The sequence below is a fragment of the Psammomys obesus genome, unplaced genomic scaffold, assembly GCF_907164565.1.
Source record: "Psammomys obesus unplaced genomic scaffold, mPsaObe1.curated_primary_1811, whole genome shotgun sequence".
Lineage (NCBI taxonomy): Eukaryota > Metazoa > Chordata > Mammalia > Rodentia > Muridae > Psammomys > Psammomys obesus.
The window spans coordinates 10,258,964-10,279,724 of NW_026585504.1; the positions used below are offsets into that span (position 1 = coordinate 10,258,964).

Consider the following 20,761-nt stretch of genomic DNA (forward strand, 5'->3'; position numbering starts at 1 on the left):
CACACACACACACACACACACACACACACACACACACACACACACACTCTCTAAATTAAATATAATTTACAACTTTTTTTTTCAGCACTCGGGGCCGAGAAACTCTTTAGTGATATCTCAAGCTACTGCTTGGTACTAAAGGCAGATAATAACCATCAACAGTGCTTACTACACAGATCTGGAACCACCACTGTAGGCTTGATCCCATACAGCCTTACAGTGGCTGCTGAAAATTTGTGTAGCAAGTCCACAGTTAAACTGGAAGGGGAGGAAGAAAAGAAGAAATAGAAAAAGAGGAGGAGGAGAAGGGAGGAGGAGGGAGGAGGAGGGAGGAAGAGTGGATATGTGTGACATAAGGAATCATGAGGAAGGTCGCCTAAGAGGGTAAATGAAAATCGGTGTGTACAGCATTACACACCACAGTATCCTCCACAGCTCCTCCACCGGCATTGTCTGAGGGAAGGGAGGCATGTATGTGCACATGTCCCTGTGTGTGCATGTGTAAGTAGACAAGCACCTGTGGCTGCCAGAGGTCAACATCTGCCACCTCCCTCCATTGTTCTCTATATTTGAGACAGGATCTCTCGCTAACCCTGAAGCTCACTGATTCTGCAAGGCCAGCGGGCCAGCAAGCCTCCACTACACCAATGCTAAGATTGTAGGCACTTGTTAACTGCAGCTGGCTTTTGATGTGGGTGTTAGGGATCTCAGCCCAGGGGCTCATGATTGCACAGCTGACAGAGCCATCTCCAGCTCTCAAATTGTGTTCAGAAAGCTTATACATGCCAACATCAAACTAGGGCTGAGGGCTTTCTAGCTCCGGGGTAGAAGGCCTAGCATGTATGAGATCTGGGTTCAATACTCAACACCACTGTGGGGAGGGAGGGGGAGAGCCAGTCCCTCAGAACTAGGCTTATTCTGCATAAATTTATTCGCACAGAATCTATTAGTAAATTCTAGGATGGTCGGTTGGTTGGTTTGCTTACTGACTAATGGGAGATTATGCAAACCTTCCCACAAAGCAGATGGCAAGCCTCCATGGGCATGCCATCTTCCTGCACTTTCCGGGACTGAGGTAACAAGTGGACCCAGCTCTGCCAGCAGGTAAGATGCTCATTGGGAGGGAAACAATCATGGAGGCAGACATTGTAGTCACCGCTGAGGAGCCATGGTCTCAAACCTTAGAGCCGACCTAACACAAAAGCCTTCAAAGGATCAGTTCCTTTTCAAATATGCAATTTATTCTAAAACAAAATATATTTTCAATTACTTTTTCAAATTAGTAACATATTTAAAACTTCATAATTAATTTAACCCAATCCTATCCCTGCTTTCCCCTCCATTTCCTGGAAAAGATCAATAGAATGAATAGAGCATTAACCCTCCTCCAGGAAATCAGGCTTACCACAACAGCTTCTCACTTTTCCCTTGGTGATGCTCTCCAGTGATTGTATCATCTGCTTTCTTAAAATAGGTTTTTTTAAAATGTGAAAAAGGTGCTTACAACCATAAAAGGTTAACAATCTCCTGACAACCCACAAATAGCAGCTTACAGCTTCCTAGCTAAATTTAGCACAAACTCCCATCATGCAGGCTGAAAAGTTTAATCATGAGATTCTAGAATGATCTTCAGTTCCTAAGCTAGAAAAGGGCCTGTTTGTACTTAGTTGATTTAAAGGAGAAACTTTGCCATAGGTGACCACACCAAACACTACCATAGCTGAAAAAGTTGGAAGAAATGGGAGACTCCTTGAAGTACCTCAGAAAGATCCTTAAAGCCAACCCCCGCCTGCTCTAGATAACAGTGTACTCACTCGATGCTCTCTGAGCATAATACACCAGGTCTGTAACTGCCTTTTATAGCCCTTTTAGGTTTATTTTCATGCACTTCTTTTTTGACCAGTTTGAACAGAGTGGTGGTGCACACATGGGAAGCAGAGGATGAATGATTACATTCAGTTTGAGGCCAACCTGTTCCAGGACAGACAGGAATATAGAGTGAGAGCCATCTCAAAATATTAAAAAAAAAAAAAACAAAAAAGAGTCATCTAGCTGCAAGAGATCCATTTTCCTGACCCTTCTGTCAGTTCACACTGAGCAGAGGCTAAGAGGACACATCTGGGCAAACCAATCTGCTTCTGAATCTTCAAATTACTCTGTTGCCACCGTGTCTAATGCAGAAGAGAATGGGCTAGACCTCATAAACCAAACTCCAAAGTCATCAGAGCATGACTCATCTTTTTTTTTTTTTAATAAATTGTTGTTGTTGATTTAAACAGAGAGAAAAAATATGGAGTTCAGTAGGTAGGGATGTGAACAGGACCTGGGAGGAGTGGGAGATCAAAGTATACTGTATGAAAAAAATTAAAAAAAAAAAAAGAAATGGTATAATACATAGCCTTCTTTCCACTGTCAACAGCACAGAGGAGGTTATTGTATCAGTAGTCAGCAGATTGCCTTGTTCAGCTATACACACAGACAGACAGAAAAGTCTTAACCGTCCCACTGGTTCTTACCATGTCCTGTGCATGTGTCTCTGAATCTAAAAGGAAGGTCTAAAGTTGAGAGACCAACAAAGGTGTTAAGTCAAGAAGGAAATATAGATGAGCCAATGCTGTTTAATAAACATTTTTACATCTGAAGTCTGAGAGAATAGTAAAAAATTAAACTATATACCCTTCACTAGTACATATCAGAGAAGAAAGAGGAGAACGGCGAGAAACAACCCTGAAATCTCCCACAGGCCACTGTGATGATGAAGAGAATGGTACGAGAAAGGGCTGTCAAAGCAACAACACGGCACAGCAAAGGGTCGGGAGAAATCGTAACTAACTGCCGAGCTGTTCCCCTCTACTCAAATGGCCAGCTTTCAGGGACGGGGCTGACGGGAAAGCTGACTGCCGTGTAAGGCACAGGGCAACGGGGGTGGGGGTGGGGAGCAGAAAGACCCAACCGCTACAAACTAGAAAACAGCAAATTATGCCTTTCATTTCAAAATGAGTAAATATTCATAATTTTACACAAATGGATGTGAGTTACTTGGGGAAGCTTGGATGTAGAAACAGTTCATGTCCATCTCTGCAGCAACAGCTCATTTTTTAGTACATCGTAATGAATGCAGCTGGACATTAAAATATAAACTATGTTCAATAAACATGAGCAATGTGCAGTGTCTCCTTCACTGCGAGAATCCAAGTTTCTTCTTTTTTGGAAATTGTCAAGAACCTCAGGAAAACAAACTTTCTACCACAATGTCTACAAGTTTTTATAGTTATATTTCAGACATTTTCCGATTGCTTTGGAGTCAAGAAATGGCAGCCTTCCGGCGCTGCTGAAGGAAGAACGAATGGGAAAACACGTGTGCAGATGTGTGCAGAGTGTGGGGCACCAAAGGCCAGAGCTGCAGTGCTCCTGTGTGAGCAAATGGGGTGGACAGTCTATCATGTTCCTAAACTCCTTCCCCGGAGGCGCCCCAGCAGCCCCCACCCCTCCAACAACAAACAGAGGTGTGCTTTCTCCAGTGTTCACTTGGGGGGCAATCGCTGGGTTTATCTGGCTTTCTACTAGAGCAGGTGAGCGCTTACTCACAGGGATGTGTGTGTTCTGGTGTTCCCCAAAAGGCTGCACTGGAAAGCCTTTTCCCTTTGCCGTATGGAAAGCCGCCATCCTCTCGTCTTCCCAGGCCTATATACTCTAGCCCCTCCCAGAGACCAAGTACAATTAGGGCAGAACTGGATGGGGCTGGATACTCAGGTGAGGGTTTGCAACCCTCCCAGCCCCTCCATGGGAGGCTATAAACAGTCAAGCAGCCCAGCTCAAATGATCTTGCAAGCTGTCACAGCCGAATGTCTCAAGATGGCTGTAGCTTGTCTCTGGGAACAGTCAGTCGGTCAGCACCTGGACGTAAAAGACATTTGCCCAAAGAGATGTGAGTCCCCAGGACAAGCAGATCGCATTCTCCCTCCTCCGTGGCAGGGCATGGAGGTCAGCGTGTGACCCAGTGAAAGACCCAACATGCATGACTTTGACTTGGTGAGGAGGGGCTTGGGAAGCCTGACTGTGGGATCAGGGCAGAGGAAGGACTTCTGAGGAGAGCTGAACGAGAGAATGTCTGCACCCATTCTCATCCCGAACATCTGCCATTTGTCTTCTTTAATAGCTTGGGCAATAGGAATCCTTCCTAATTCCAACAAGTGTCCAAACAGAAACAAAAAGCATTAGCTCTTTTTTTTTCTTAAGTAAAGTTAAGGAACCAATAACAAATGAGCTGTCCCTCATGACCCACATACTTGGCTTCAAAACTATTCTGTGTTCCTCAGGAAATTCTACTTTAAAATTTAAATTTATGGGTTTTTCATTTAAAATAGACATTTTATAATGGAGCAAATATTGCCTTCTTCCTTGTTTCATCTCATCTAATTAAAATTCTAACATTAATTTAATTTTAAAAATCATCCTAATGACATGAGTGTAATTTCCTATCTGTCTTGGCAGGGTCTCATCCTACAGCTCCTGGCTGGACAGGAGCTCTGACATGGCTACAGCTGGCCTGGAACTCCCAGCATATTTCATGCCTTAGCCTCACAAGCACTCAATGGCTTTTGGGCCTTCCTTTGTCTTCTAAACTGATTTTTCTCTTGAAAATGAAAAAGACAAGACAAAATACCTATTAGTCTTGTCTCTATTTCATCCCTCGTTCTACTTGGGAACAAATGTGTGTCCAGTGCTCTCCTACTGACTGATGACTGAGGACCACTTGGAATGCAGCTTAGGTGGGATCATACAAACCTCCACTGTGCAGCAATTCAAGCTCCTTTCCCACACTCAGCTACACACCTTTTCACACAAATCATTTCCAAAAATGTTTTCTCAAACACACAAAAATTTTAAAGTGCTACAAAGGCAGCTAAAGGTAGAGGGTAGCAAAAATGTTATTGACAAATACTGCCCAATCCCTTAGTGGTACCTTTTCTTCTCTGTGACAGGGAAGTCTGGGGCTGGTGTGTTTATTAAACAAAGCAGCACTCTGCCAAAGTGGCCAGTGGCTGGCATTCCCAGGGCCCTTCGAGCACTGGCAGCATCTCTGTGACCCGGAGATGATGGTAGGGTGTCCGGGGGCTGGGACTTCAAAGGCTCTCCACTGCTCAGCAAACCTCCTGGACTCACTGCTCCTCTTTCTGCTCCCTGTTTTCCCCAGAGTTCTGGTTTGGTTTTTGTTTGTTTGTTTTATTTTTTACATTCCTTACCTTCTTCCTGGTATTTCCGACCCTCTTCATCACCCCTTTCCTCCATTATCACTTCTCAAACACCCAGTACAGACAGCACCTTGGCTTCTGTGTGAGGTTCAGGCTGACTTTGAGTAGGGAAGGTTGCAGTGGCAGATGTGCCCAGCTCCCCTGCAACTGTCCTCCCAGGGTCCTGAGAAGATTCTGGCACTAACAACTGAGATACAGTGCTATGAGCTATGAGCTATGGTTATATAACAGCAAAGAAACAGTCATTACACAAGAAGCCTATGGACCCAACCACTTAGACCAATATTTTCTGGAAGATAACCTCTCAACAGGGGAAGCAAATGGTAAGGTTACAAAATAAGCAAAAATTCATCTGATCCCAGACCTGGTGGCACACAACCATAATCCCAGCACCAAAAGGCTGAGAGAATTCCTCATGAATTTGAGGCCAGCCCTGAACACTGTCTCAAAAACAAACAATATGAGGAAATGGAAATTGGTATACAGCAATAGTGTTCACAAACAAAAACAACAGCTGTGGGGGGAGGGAGGGGAAGTAGTGGGGGGACAGAGTGGGGGTGGGGAAGTGAGGGGAAGTAGTGAGGGAGTGAGGGGAAGCAGTGGGGGAGAGAGTGGGGGTGGGGAAGTGAGGGGAAGTAGTGGGGGAGGGAGGGGAAGTAGTGGGGGAGGGGGGAGTGTGTGGCAGAGTGTTTGCCTAGCACCCAGGAGGCCCTCACTTCAAATCTGAGCACCAGCACATAGAGTAGGCAGAGCTCCTTAGCTGGAATACAGCTAATAGTTTACTCAGAAAATTAATGCAGCAGATGGAGTCTAGTCAGAAACACTTTAACTACCACTAAGTGCTTTCTAGGGGGGCTCGAGGGATGTCCAGCTGTTAAGAGAGCTCCATTGTTCTCCAGAGGATCCAGGTTCAGTTTCCAACACCCATGTCTGGTAGCTCACAACTGCCTGTAACTCCAACTCCAGGAAATTGACTCCCTCTTCCGGTCTCTGTGGGTCTCTCTCTCTCTCTCTCTCTTTCCCTGTCTCTGTCTCTCTCTCAACACACAGTGTTTTTAAAGAGCTTTCCAAAACAAAGTTTACAGTTAAATAAAGGTATATTGCTGGGGGTTGGTCTGGTGCAATGTATTCAAATGCTAAATACTGGCCCCCAAGATCTGGTTACAGCCCAGATGATTTGAGTGATATTGTGTAAACTTTGTTCATGCATATTCCCTGACTGGTTAGATAAAGTTGCTGACAGCCTATAGCTGGGCAAAAGAGAAGAAGGCAGAGTTTGGGTTCCTGAGCTTAGGGTCAGATTTGGGCCACGAGGCAGGAGAGAGAAATAGGAGAGGTAGCAAGAGAGAAGGAAGTCACCATGGGGCTGTATGGATCATGAGCATGTGGCCATGAGGGCTGGCCTGATGGAACAGAAGTAGCCCAGGCAGGAACAATCATGGCAAACAATTTGTGGTGTGTTGCTGAGAAATAGCAAAATAGCTTAACCCTGTCCAGTTATTATGTCTTAAAGCTTTTATGAATCTAGAAAGTCTCTGTCTTGATTATTTGGGAACTAGCTGGGGTAGAGAAGCGCTTTAGGATCTAACATCTTTCCACAACAGTATATTTCCAAGTTATGTAGGACATACTCTCACCATCTTTCACTAGAAACGCAAAAGGTTCCAGATGGTCACTAGACATCAAAAGACAGGTGACCATCCAAAGTCAGCACTTGGGACGAAGAGAAGCAGAGGGACCTCGCCTCCTATTATCCAGCCTCATCTCCTACTGCATGCCACCTCCCTGCCCTACCCGGCTTTGCTCCAAGTTCAAATGCTGGAAACCATGACAACAAGGCTTCTCACTAGAGAGCTTCAGAGAAAGAAAAAAAGGCATTAAAATGGCCCCTGGCTGAGTGAAAGCCATCTCAGCATACTCTATGGGGAGAGCAGCAGGTATGGAAGCCAAACTCAAGATCTCAATAGCTAACTCAAACCACTTCCCAGCCTGATGGCTTTCTAGATCCATTTCCTTTTTGTCCTTCTTACTATAATACCTATCTATGGCACTATGAGATAATTCTGGCCTTGATTATGAAAAATGGCTGCTCCCCTCAACCCCCATGTAAAGGAGGTTTTATTCGCCTGCTTCAGTTGCTGTCTCAGAGCATTCCTGCCTCTGTCTGCTAACCTAGGCCTAGTCCTGGGAGCTTCTAGCCGCCATACACTTGAACCTAGGCCAAGAATGTTTTCAACCTCTAAGACTTACTGCTGAATAAGCTCTTCTGTCTCAAACTCCTCTCTGCTTGTCCTGTAAGACTGTGTGGTATACCTGGAATATGCTTTATGTTATAATACGGGAAAAAAAAAAAACTGTTTCATTTTACCAGTGACATATGCTGGAGCATTGTCAGTCTTAATTTATACAAGTATCTGCATAATAGCCATAACTTCTAATAAATGTGTAATTACAGAATCCATGTTTTCAGAACTTAAAGCAGCTGCCCACTGATATACTGAATATGTATCTATGCTATGGTGCACATTCTTTAATTTTTCAAACTCTGCAAAATGAAACACATCCATTTACCAAATTGCATTTCTTTGGATACCTTTTGAGTTACTTCCTGCAGGTAATGAAATTTGGTTATACAATGAACAAGTAGGACATTGCTTTATAATTTCCTTGTTGCCAAGTTGATAGAAAAATCTTTCTTCAAACTGTTGCTGTTAACATGGGTTTCTTATGAAATTCTGAGGCTTCTAGTAGATTTCCTATTAACAGCTTATCAATTTCATCCTTACCTTTTGCTAGGGGGCCTGGTGGACTTGTATGAGATCTGATATGTGTTATATACAATGGATGATTTCTATTTCTAATTACTTGTTGTAGTTGAATAAATAGGGAAATTAATTCTGAATCATCTGGACTAAGCTCAGCAGTTTCAATATGTAAAATAGCTCTTTCTGCATATTGTGAGTCAGTAACTATATTAAGAGATTCAGGAAAAATCACATAATGCCATAAGAATGGCATACAGCTCTGATTTTTTAACTGAATCATAAGGACTCTGAGTCACTTTACTTATTTTCCTGACGTATAACCTGCCTTTCATGATTTATTTGCTTCAGTATAAAATGTAGGTGCTACAGAAATTGACAGAACCCAATTAATTCTTTTTAGAAATTGAAGTCGCTTGCTTTTGGGATATTTGCTGTTAATCTCTCCCAAAAGTCATGGTATGTTCTTTGCCAGTGTTCATTTTCTGCCCACAAGGAGGCAATTTCAGCATTAGCAAAAGGTGCCACAATTTCTGCTGGGTCTATTCCTGCTAATTGACATAGTCTCATTTTTCCTTTCAGAATCAATTCAGAAATCTTTTCTACATAGGTCTTTAATTTTTCACTCTGTTTATGTACTAAAACTATCCATTTTAAGATACTATCTTCTCTCTGCATAAGAATTCCTGTGGAAGAATGAGTAAAAGGCAAAATAAGCAAAATACAATCGAGCTTTGGATTCAAGCAATTCACATGTGCATCCTATAATTTCTTTTCTACAAAAGCCAATTTTCTCTCAGCTTCAGCTAATAATTTTCTTGGACTACTTAAGTTCTTGTCACCTTCTAAGGTTTGAAATAAATTATTTTTAGCTCTTGAGTAATTAATCCAATTGTGGGCTAATGCCAGTTAATATCTCCCAACAATTTTTGAAAATCATTAAGAGTTTACAATTGATCTCTCCTGATTTGTACTTTCTGTGGTTGAATTTTCTATAAACCTATCTTATGTCCTAGGTAACTAACAGTATCTCCTCCTTGTATTTTTTTTTTTTCAGGAGCAATTTGTAATCCCAGGCAAGGCAAAATCTTCTTTATCAAACAATTTTTCTAAGGTATCTGCATCTGAATAAGTAAGATATCATCCATTTAATGGTAAATTTTAGATTGAGGAAACTGTTTACAAATTATTTCTAATGGCTGTTGTACAAAATATCAGCACAAGATAAGACTGTTTAATAGGCCTTGTGGTAAGACCTTCCAATGATATCTCTTTATTGGACCACTATTATTATAAGTTGGCACAGAGAAAGCAAACCTTTCCCTATCATGCTCATGCAAATGGATTGTGAAAAAACAATCTTTTTAATCAACTACTATCAATGGCCAGGACTTAGGTAATAAAGAAGGCAATGGGATTCCAAGATATAAAGAGCCCACTGGCTGAATCATCTTATTTATAGCTCTTAAATCTGTTAACATCCTCCTGATTTCTTTTTTATAACCAAGACAGGGGAAGTCCATGGGCTGGGAGACTCCTCCATGTGTTTTTCACAGGCCATTGATCCACCCATACGCGTTTGTCAGTTAGCCATTTTAAAGGTAGGGAAGTTGGCACCTTCAAAAGAACAACACCTGTTGTGTCCTGCTTATAGACAACCTATCCAGTCGGTGACTGTTCTCAATAATACCTTTTAATATTTTTCTCAGAACATTCTTTATTTTGCAGTTGGTTTTTGAAATTGGAGGAATGTTAATCTGTGTTTTCAATTGCTATAAAAAAATCACATTCCCATAAATTCATGGCTATATTAGCCATAATGGCTTTAATTTTCCTATTTGTCCTTCTGGCCCTATACACTTGACCCATCTTGCACTTTGCTTTATTTGAGATGAAGTTCCAATCCCTAGAAGATGAATATTTACCTCCTGAACAGGACAATCTAGATGCCAAGATTTTGGTGAAATTATTGTTACATCTGCTCCTGTGTCTACTAAACCTTCAATTCCAGTGCTATTTATTTTCATTTTTAGCTTAGATCTCTGATCATTTACAGTTTGCCAAAATACTTGCTTTGTGATCTTTTTTGGATTTTTTTTTGTATTATCTATTGAAGCTGTTCTGTCCTTGATTACATACAGAGCAGTATTGTATTTTATTTTATTTTTATTAATTACAGTTTATTTACTTTGTATCCCAGCTGTAGCCCCCTCACTTCTCCCCTCCCAATTCCACCCTCCCTCCCTCTTCTTCTCCTATGCTCCTCCCCCAGTTCAATGATAGGGGAGGTCCTCCTTCCCTTCCATCTGACCCTAGCCTATCAGGTCTCTTCAGGACTGGCTGCATTGTCTTCCTCTGTGGACTGGTAAGGCTGGAGGTGATCAAAGAGCCAGCCTGTGAGTTCATGTCAGAGACAGGCCCTGTTCCTACTACTGGGGAACCCTCTTGGACACTGAGCTGCCATGGGCTACATCTGTGCAGGGGTTCTAGGTTATCTCCATGAATGGTCCTTGGTTGGAATATCAGTCTCAGAAGACCCCTGTGCCCATACTTTTTGGATCTGTTGCTCTCCTTGTGGAGCTCCTGTCCCCTCCAGGTCTTTCTATCTCCCACTTCTTTCATAAGATTCCCTGCACACTGCCCAAAGGTTGGCTATGAGTCTCAGCATATGTTTTGATACCCTGCTGGGTATCAAAGTCTTTCAGAGGCCCCCTATGGTTGGCTCCCAACTTGTTCCCTGTTCTCTCGCTCTCTGATGTCCATCCCATTTGCCTTTCTGAATGAAGGTTGAGCATCTTACCCAGGGTCCTCCTTCTTGATTAGCTTCTTTAGGTGTACAGATTTTAAAATGATTATCCTAATTATATATCTAATATTCACTTATAAGTGATCATATACCATGTGTGTCTTTCTGCTTCTGGGATACCTCACTCAGGATGATCTTTTGTAGTTTCCACCATTTGCCTGCAAATTTCATGATTTTCTTGTTTTTCATTGTGCGTAATATTCCATTGTGTAGATGTACCACAATTTCTGCATCCATTCCTCAGTTGAGGGGCATCTGGGTTGTTTCCAGCTTCTGGCTATTACAAATAAAGCTGGTACAAACATGGTTGAGCAAATGTCCTTGTTGTATACTTGAGCATCTTTTAGGTATCTGCCTAGGAGTGGTATAGCTGGATCTCGAGGTGGCACTATTCCTAATTGTATGAGAAAGTGCCAAATGGATTTCCACAGTGGTTGTACAAGTTTACATTCCCACCAGCAATGGAGGAGGGTTCCTCTTTCTCCATATTCTCTCGAACATGACATACCCAAACTTATGGGACACAAAGAAAGCAGTGCTAAAAGGAAAATTCACAGACTAAGTGCCTTCAAGAAGAAATTTGAAACATCTCATACAAGCAACTTAGTGGCTCACCTGAAAGCCCTAGAAAAAAAAGAAGCAGACATATCCAAGAGGAGTAGACGGCTGGAAATAATCAAACTCAGGGCAGAAATCAATAAATTAGAAACAAAACAATTCAAAGAATCAATGAAACCAAGAGCTGGTTCTTTGAAAAATTCAACAAGATAGACAAACCCTTAGCCAAACTAACAGAAGGGCAGAGAGACACTATCCAAATCAACAAAATCAGAAATGAAAAGGGGGACATAACAACAGACACTGAAGAAATCCAAACAATCATTAGGTCTTACTTCAAAAGCCTGTACGACACAAAATTTGAAAATCTAAATGAAATTTAGAAAGAAAAAAAAAATTTTTTTCCTGCCAAAACCCCAGAAATCCTCTTGATTCTTCTCTCTCACACAGCAATGGTCAAGAATCTTCTGTCAAGCATATTGGCACTAAATAACTTATCACATTGGTTTCCCCTTTCTCTTCTGGAATCCAGAATCCTTCTCACAGCTTAATGGGGATCCATGTAGTCTGAATCCTTCCCATAGCTAACAGGGCCCATGTAATATGAATCCTTCTCACAGCTGACTGAGGCCATGTGGTGTGAATCCTTCCCACAGCTGATGGGGGCCACATAGTGTGGTCATGTCCACAACCTCTCTGACTTCATCTGTTGCTCTCTCCATCCTTCCCTGCTGCGCTTCACACATAATAGCCTGTCTGCCTGTTCCTTCAGCTCTCTGTCCCAGTGTCTCTTTCTTGGAGAAGCCTTCTCCAGCCACTCCATATAAAGGTTTCCCCTTCAATCCAGCAGTCACTGTCCTTCCAGTTTCTGTCTTCAACATTTATCATTAGCAATCAAATGATTTTTAATGATCGCTAATCTCTTTGCCCACATAAATGTAAAGCAGTGCTGGTGACCATCTAAGGAGAAGAAAGCATGCCAGAGAATGCCAGGAGGCTGGCAAATCCCATCCATATTGTTTCGGGGGATTCAAATTTCCTTCCCCATTTTAAGCCAAAAGACACTTATTCTTCATTTCTGCATAAATCATTCCAATTCCTCTTCTGTCTAAGACTGAACAGTATTTGTCTCTTCTATTTACTAAGCCCTTGATACTTTAAAAAAAAAAAAAAAAGAGCATTTAAAATAAAATGAGCCCTGGAAGGGGTTTTGGCCATTAGTGAGCAGAGGCTGACACCAGCAGGAAGTGCCTCAGCCATTCTGTGTGCAAGCCTCTGGCCAGGCAAGCAGGTTCTGCATGCCATTTGTGATCCACTGGAGCTGAGTGGTTTAAACTTTCTGACTGGGTGTGGCATGAGCTTGGCAAGCCACAGGCGCCAAGTGGCTAATTACATTTCCATTACTAGTTGCGTGCAAGGCTGTGTCATCGTCAGAGTGAGCTAACCCAGGTCATCTGATTCCCCTCCAATTTCCCTTTCAGTTGTCCAAGGTCAGTGTGGGACCTCCCTGGGAAGGACATTCTATTATGCCCATTCTTGCACAATTACAGCAAGGTCTGGAGGTTTGGGGAAAGGAACTCTGTCTTTACACTTCTGTCACAGTCAAGTTTATAAACTGGCCTTTCTTTAAGTCTTTATTTCCCCTAATTGCCCAAAATAAATATGGCAGCCCAGGGGATGGGACTTTCCAAGTGATTCTTCCAGCCCGCCTCCCTCAGCCAGACTCTCAAGATCAAGACCCTCTTTTGACTCTCTTCTGGACAGAACTCCATTCCATTCCTAGGGGTTTCTGAAACACATAAAATGCCCATGTAAGAGAAAAGCTGCCTTCCTGGGAGCTCTAGTCAGAGCAAGGGAACTGGCTCCAGATTGACTTCTGAGCCCCATTCAGCCAGGTCACCGACCATCCTGCCTATGCACAGGAAGAATCCTGGGGCTCCACAGCGTGGGGACCGGAGTCCCTCAAGGAGGAAGGATTCATCTAAACTGTGAGAGTGTGGAAGCAGCATTCCCTGGAGGCACGACCTGGCCCCCACATGGCCCTCTCAGCTCACCGACAGATGTGCACCAGCTGGTCCAGCTCAGGGCAGCTGCACTCGTACAGGTCCCGACAGCTTCTGTGGCTCTGGTCCATTAGCTCACCCAGCAGCTGGATGGCATTGCCGGGTGCCTCTTCGCACACCTGCCTGAACTGCAGCACGCGTGCAGCCTCGCTGTACACATGTTTCGCCCGCTGATAGAGCTTGAAGGTGAGTTCTGAGGAAGGAGGGATGGGGGAAAGACATAAGAAAGGCTTACCAGACCACACAGTACCGAGAGAGAGAGAGAGAGAGAGTAATGTAGGCCAGGCTAGCTGACTCAAGATTATCCTGCCTCAGCCTCCCTAGTCCTGGGATTACAGGTCTGAACCACCACACCTACCTACCTACCTACCTAACACACAATTTTAAGGGCTTCCATTTCTGTCTTCACTGTCAGTACCTACTAATCACCCAGCAATGGAACTGGCTCCACACTGACTTCTGAGCCCCATAAAGCCAGGTCTCAGACCATCCTGTAGATGCACAGGAAGAATACAGAGGTTCTACATCATGGGGACTGGTAAGTCTCTATTTCACTGAGTTTGTCATTAATTAAAAAAAAAAACAAAAAACAAAAAAAATTGGTAAATCAGTTTTACTTCTTCCTGAATACTGGTTTCAGATCTCTTTCACTCAGCATTCCCAGACACTCAGACACACACACACACACACACACACACACACACACACACACACCTTGCCATGGCAAGGAAGAGGCAGCAGTATCAAGCATGCCCTACATGTCAGCTGCCTTAAAAAGCACAACCTCCTGTCGTCTGCAGCAGCCTGGAGAGATGAGCAGAACCATTCCTCCTTAACAGATGACAAAGGCTGAGGGCAGTGACCGGCCGATACGGTGGGAGCACAGGTGTCCCACCCCAATGCTAGTTCCTCCTGGTGAGCTCCAGCAGAAAAGCTTCCTGACGGTGCGGACACCAGTAATTATGTCTACAGAAATGTGCCCGAGAACAAGAGCCGACTGTGGGGGAAGTGTGGTATTAGTGGGAGGGGATGAGAGAGAGAACTGGGGGTGGAAATGGTGAAAGTTCACTGTACACATGTGGAAAATATATTCTAGAGAAACAGACAAACACAGCTACTTATGTATGTATATAATTTTATTTATATTTAATATACAGTTATATGTTACGGTGTCATCATAGCCAAAATATAAATAATCCAAGTGATTTATAAAGCGATAAAGGAGATTTTTTTAAAAAAATAAATACTTAATCCACTCTAAAACATAATATGGCTATTAAAATTCAAATTTTGGACAAGTTGCTACACAGGAAATTGCTCAGCATGGAGGGAGGTGCTACCACAATCCCCTGTTCTAACTGGTACCAACTATAGTACACACACATATTTACACACATGGTAGCCTACACAAAGCACTACATGTCAGTAGCACTCTGAGACCCATCTTGGATGACTTTATTATCCTCTCAGAACAGCTCTGGATTCTGCAAAGCCCTCAATGACTCTACCAACTACAGTGACACAAACCTATCTGACAACAATGGCTGTATCATGTTTGGCTCATTCCCAGGATAACAACTGAGGCCTTGCTGAGGCCGTGAAACATACTGAATAGTGTGGGAGTTGGTGTGGTGGGTCTCAGGCAAGATAAGGAAATTTATGAATGCCCTCTAGCCACTAGGAAAGAGCCCAGGGCTGAAGGTGAGAGGGTGACGGACGGTTCATCAGTTTGACAACCAGCTGTGTCCCAATTCGCTTCCTCAGATGGGCTCTATTCTCTTGTCTGTGAAATGAGACGGGGATTCCGTTCTCAGGATCCTCTGGCTTTGCCCTCTGATGATTGCACAAGGACCTTCCTGTGTGCATGACCTCTCAGGGCCCCTTTCATCTGCCCCCTGTGGTGAGGGTGCTGTCTGTGACGATGTTGTCTGTGCCCTTAGTTCTTCCACAGGCTAACCAGTGGGATCCCACCAGGGGCTTCCCTGGACAGAGAAAATCGGAAAAAAATGAGAGGAAAGAGAGTAAGCACAAAAGATTTATTCCTTGGCTTTGCTATGTAATATCTTTGTCTTGGTCACTCTTTTCTATGAATTTGAGTCAATTCTGACAGGCTAAGCTTCCCAAACAAATCCCTGCTCATGTCGCTACCTCAGTCCACAGCCACTTTCCCAAGGTTTACCATAGTCCACGCTTGGTCCCAAAGGGGCCTCTTCCTTCAGCCAAACTGCCTCATCTGTAGTTGTTCTAACAGCCTTTGCTTCTGGATACAGTCATTCGTCACACACAGAAACGGCTTCTTGCCCTCTCTCTATGTCAAAACTTTACCTCATTCTGAAGGCTCGGATTACATTTTACATCATCCTTGAGGCCATGAGGGGCTCATCTGGAAATAATTTCTTGACTGAATTTGTACCATTCTTACAGTCCGTGCTCTCATCTGGGGTTTATGTACTTTCCATAGTGGTTCTTTCTCAGAGCTCTGCAAAGGTTGTGCAGAGTCCTAAAGTCAGGCCCCCAGTCTCTTAGCTCCATGCACTCCCAAAGCAATCCCCACTTCATATCCCCTCAACAGTCAACAGTGCCTTGTGTGGTAGAGTCCAGTGGGTGTTTGAGGTTAATTATTATAAAACTGGGACCTTACTTTTAACCCCAGTTCAAAATCAAAATACTTTCATCTGGGCTTGCTGTTCTATTTAAGAAAGGAAGGAAGAAAAGAAGCCATTATTGACAGTTTAACTGAGTGTTGAGACAGTGTCCAGCCAGCAGGGTTCCCATTATTATTAAATCTGTAACTGCTGACACCAAGTGTGGTTGAAAAATAAGAAAAATAAGGAAAAGCCACTAGTTAAATATAGGTGGGAGACAGGAAACATGTTTTGTTCCATTGGTGGCAGATCATGGGCCTCACCCACTCTATGCTGTCGATGTGCTGTTTCCATAGTCAGTGCCACTGAAATGGGAGAATGGCTTATTCTAGGACAGGGTGTCAGCACATCCCAAAGTGGGGGTGGGGGAACCTTTATCAGCACACAGCACTGGCTGATGCCCTCTACAAAGCCTCACATTCGAACAGCATGGGGGATGTTGGCAGCCAGTCATCAACATTTCCAAACCGAGGGAGAAAGCAAGGCAAACTGAAACGTGTCGTGGTTTGAAAGAGAAATGTCCCTCCTAGGCTCACGGGGTGGAACTCTTAGTCTCCGGCTGGTGGTGCTATTTGGAGAAATTATAAAATTCTCCTGAAACCTTGATGAAGGAACTCCATCACTGGGAACAGGCTTTGGGGACTTACAACCTTGCCAACTTCCTGCTGCTCCTCTGCTTCCTGTGCAGATAAAAGGAGATCAGCCATTATGGACACTCTGGAGCCACAAGCCAAAATAAACTCTCTTCTAGAAGTTGTTTTGGTCCTGGTGTTTTAACACAGCAACAAAAAAGGAACCAACACAGGGCTTCCCAAGATGGGTGCCAATTGCTTCCTCTGTGTGTGCTTAATACAATCCAAGCTGTAGAATACATGTCAGGAAAGAAAGAAAACAGCTTTGGCAACTTCACTTTAACACTATTGTTTCTTGAAGTTAAAAGCCAAGGATATAATCTTGGAAGCTTGTGTTTATGTATTTAGGAGTACATACGTACGTACGTACATACATACATACACACACACACACACACACACACACACAAGTACCTAACAACAATTAATGAAAAAAGAGAGGTCATGAATTTGAAAGAGAGCAAGGATGGGTATATGAGAGAGTTTAGGTGGGGAATGGAAGAAGAAATTATGTATAATTTCAAAAATTATAATCTCAAAAATTAAAAAAATTAAAAATACAAACAAAAATAAAACATAAAATTTGAAGTTAAAACAAACTCTTTAGAATTTCAACTTTAAAGTCGATGTTTCAGTTTTACTTTTGAATGATGTCACCTCCCATAGTTGTCCAATCACTGCTATGTCCCATGAATAAAGAAGCCTGAGTTTCCAGGCCCACTGCAGTTTATAGCTTCCCCGAGGGAAAGCATGAAGCCACACCCTCGGTGCACAGAGCAACTCAGATGGGGTGAGAGGTCTCTGCATCGTGCTGTGGTGTGAAAACATTAAGTGTCAGCAGAACAGTCCACCCAGATAGGACAGAGGAGAAGGTGTACAGACTGCCACCTTCCTTATTGACACCTTCCTAATCTGTCAACTGTTGAAACATTTTAAATAGATTATATATGACTTCTAGTTCTCCTTAACTGTTTGAGTATGACCCTTTATGAAATAAGAATACTCCATTGCTATCAACCTAACACAGTTTCCCTGGACTCCCTAAGGTCTTGTGTAGCCAGTCTCTGGCTCAGTTTCTCCAGGCGTTCCCATTTAAATTTCAGGTGGTTTACACACAGAAGTCCACCATCCCGGAAGGAAGCTGCTGCTCCCACCCTCAGCTGGGATGTGGTCTCTGGAAGGTCACCCTTACATCCACAGACATATGGACAGCATTAACCGGACTCAGCAGGTATGTAAAGGCAAGGAGGATACAAAGCAGGAAGGGAACATGACTGGGGGATCTGGGAGGGTTGTAGAGGGAGAAGAGAGCAGATCAAAATCCGTGTATGAACCTCCCCAGGGATAAACACACAGTTTAAAACTTTATACTGCATGTTCAGTAGCTGTGCCTGGTGTGCCTCTCACTCTGCTTTTGACATCCTAGGCCTCAGTATCAGGTCTGCGTGTATCTCAAGGACACATCCATAAGAAAACTCAATAGAGTCCAGCATGGAGAACCCATTTTCATTTTCCTGTCCAACAACACACTCCTTTGGTATTAGATATTTTCCTTGAGTGAATGTTCTTGATGTAAAAGCATTCAGAAAGGTTTTCTTTATTAAACCCTTAGGTGCTTTTGCTGTGATAAGAAACAGAGTGTGTCACACACCATGCCCCACGGTACCGGCCGCTATTGTACAAGTGTTAGCAGCAAGCCCTCTCAGTGGGAGCATCTAACTGGGCCTTTTACTGGACACTGAAGGGGTGGGGGTGGGGGGACTGCCATAGCTCCTGTCCCTCAACAGCAGTAACTCAGCAAGAGAGAGGGCAGAGGGGGCATCTGTTTTCACTCACAGCATAATGATCAAGCTCAAGGCTCTAGCAGATTCCCAGACCACCCTTCAGGAGGAAGCAGTTCTTTGTCAGCTGGGTGTCACAATTGCCCTCTGGAGCCAAGGCTCTAGCTTGTTATATGTTCATCAAGCCTCTGCTGTACAGTTACCAAAACATGGGAGGGCATCTGAACTGTGTCAGTTAGCTTTATGAGCAGATGCCCATCTGTCCACAGCTCTTGTAACTCTTGATAGAGGCACTCCGGTAAAGGATGAAGGAAGCTGTTTCTTACTGTGTTCACACCTTCAAACTGTGACACTCAGTGCAGTTCCTGCATCACTCATTGCCTCTCCTGCCCAGAAGAAACCATGGTTTCCGAGCGTGATAACCAACTTGGTCTTGGGACAGTTTATCTTAGATAATTACAGAATTGAGTTCTGAAATCCCAGCACCAACTCTGACATCTAAGTGATCTGTAAATGAATATTTTGTTTGGTTATTAAAGAACTGTCATTTGCACAATAACTTGCTAGCTCTCCATGTGCCTTCTCACTTCATCCCTCGCCCTCCAATTTCCTAGAACACGGGCTTCATCTGTTTTCTTGTCATGATGAGATCTCTGTGATCTTCACACTCTGGTCCCTTCTGGTCAATAAGGCCTCAGGTCTCATCACAGCTTCAAAGACAACCTCCCTGAACTCCAATATGGAGCAGTTTCTCCTCTGGATACACATGCTCTTCATTTTGCTTTGTTCTTATGCTCATCACTATCCAATTGTTATCCTATTTGCCGGTGTGCTCACTGATTTACACAACTTCCTTCAACCAGAACACTAGCTCTCCTTTTTTATTTTTCCAACATGTTGCCCCAGATAGACTAGGATTTAGCACATAGTAAAGGCTCCATAAGTGCTGACCAAATGGTTTTCTAGTTTTCCTTGCAATTGAAAATGGACCAAATATACAGTTGTAGATGGTTCCAACAGGGAACACAGAGAGGATCCGCCAATAACATCAGTGAGTTGGAGGGGTTTGTGGCAATGCTGTGTAGAGCAGCCAGTCAGCGCTAGTCCCCAAAGAGAGCCCTAATAGCCATCATCAGAGATGACTGACAGTGGTTTGTGCCACACTTGGTTATTGTCATAAATGTGAAATTTCTAAAACAAATTGTGTCTCAAAAAAAAAAGACAGAAAACAGATAATTTAAATAAACTTTTTTCTTTTTAAAGTAATCTTTGTAGCAAAGGTGTGCCTCTACTTTCTGCCTTTAAAAGGCAAATGGATGGGGCGGGGGAAGAGTTTGTTCAGTGGTTAGGAGCACTTGCTGATCTTCCAGACTGTTTGGGTTCCAGCACCCAAAAGTTGGGCAGCTCATAAGCACTGCAACTCCAGTTACACACACACACACACACACACACACACACACACACACACACACACAGACACACACACACACACACACACAGACACACACACACACACACTTGTGTCTGTCTCTGTCTCTGTCTCTCTCTCCAAATACAGTCTTTTAAATGGCTGAGTGTGTAGCCTGGAAAAGGAGACCAGCACTGAAAGGCTCTCTCAGGAAGGACTTGAGCCACAGAGCTTCCTGATGTGAAGACAGAACAATTCAGGTCACCTGAAAACAATGTATACACAGGACTATGACTTGGAGAAGTCTCTCCAGGAAGCCACCCTCACATTTGCAATATTAACATCCTCTACAGAACCCAGTACACAGACCGAAAATTAACCCTTGGGACTTGACTTACCATGGTATCTTGGGCTACACAATATATTTTAATTGAGAAGTTTACACAAATATCAGGATTTCTGCTTTCTTTTAGAAAAATTAAGATGTCTGTCTGTTCTGGAACTGCTTCCTGCACACTAACCACTGGCTGGAGCTAAGAAGACATCATCTTACTACTCACTAGTGCGGCAGTCTGATGCACATCAGATGGCAGGGGGTGCTGGGACCAACTATGTCAGGAGTGTGGTACCTGTCCTCCCATCATTTACAGGGGCATATGTGTGATCCCTGTTCTGTAAAACCCTCTGCATCCATAACTCATGACAGAGAGGCGAGCAGGCAAGCCTCTTAGTGGTTCATCATGACAGAATAGGCTCCTATAACTCTTACAACTAAATGTCACCACCCCTAGGCACATTGTTAGCTCTGTATTGAATTATGTTCTGTCTCCTCCAACTCTGGCGAGTTGTAT

The 20,761-nt window shown here is 43.4% G+C and overlaps 1 protein-coding gene across 1 annotated transcript in view; it reads right to left on the bottom strand.

Annotated features, from left to right (window-relative positions):
* Galk2 (galactokinase 2) overlaps positions 1-20,761 on the bottom strand; it is a 119,497-nt gene that overhangs the window by 1,051 nt on the left and 97,685 nt on the right. The window contains exon 8 of the mRNA XM_055619967.1: positions 13,436-13,637. Coding sequence (XP_055475942.1) covers positions 13,436-13,637 — 202 coding nt within the window. The remainder of the gene's footprint in view (positions 1-13,435; positions 13,638-20,761) is intronic.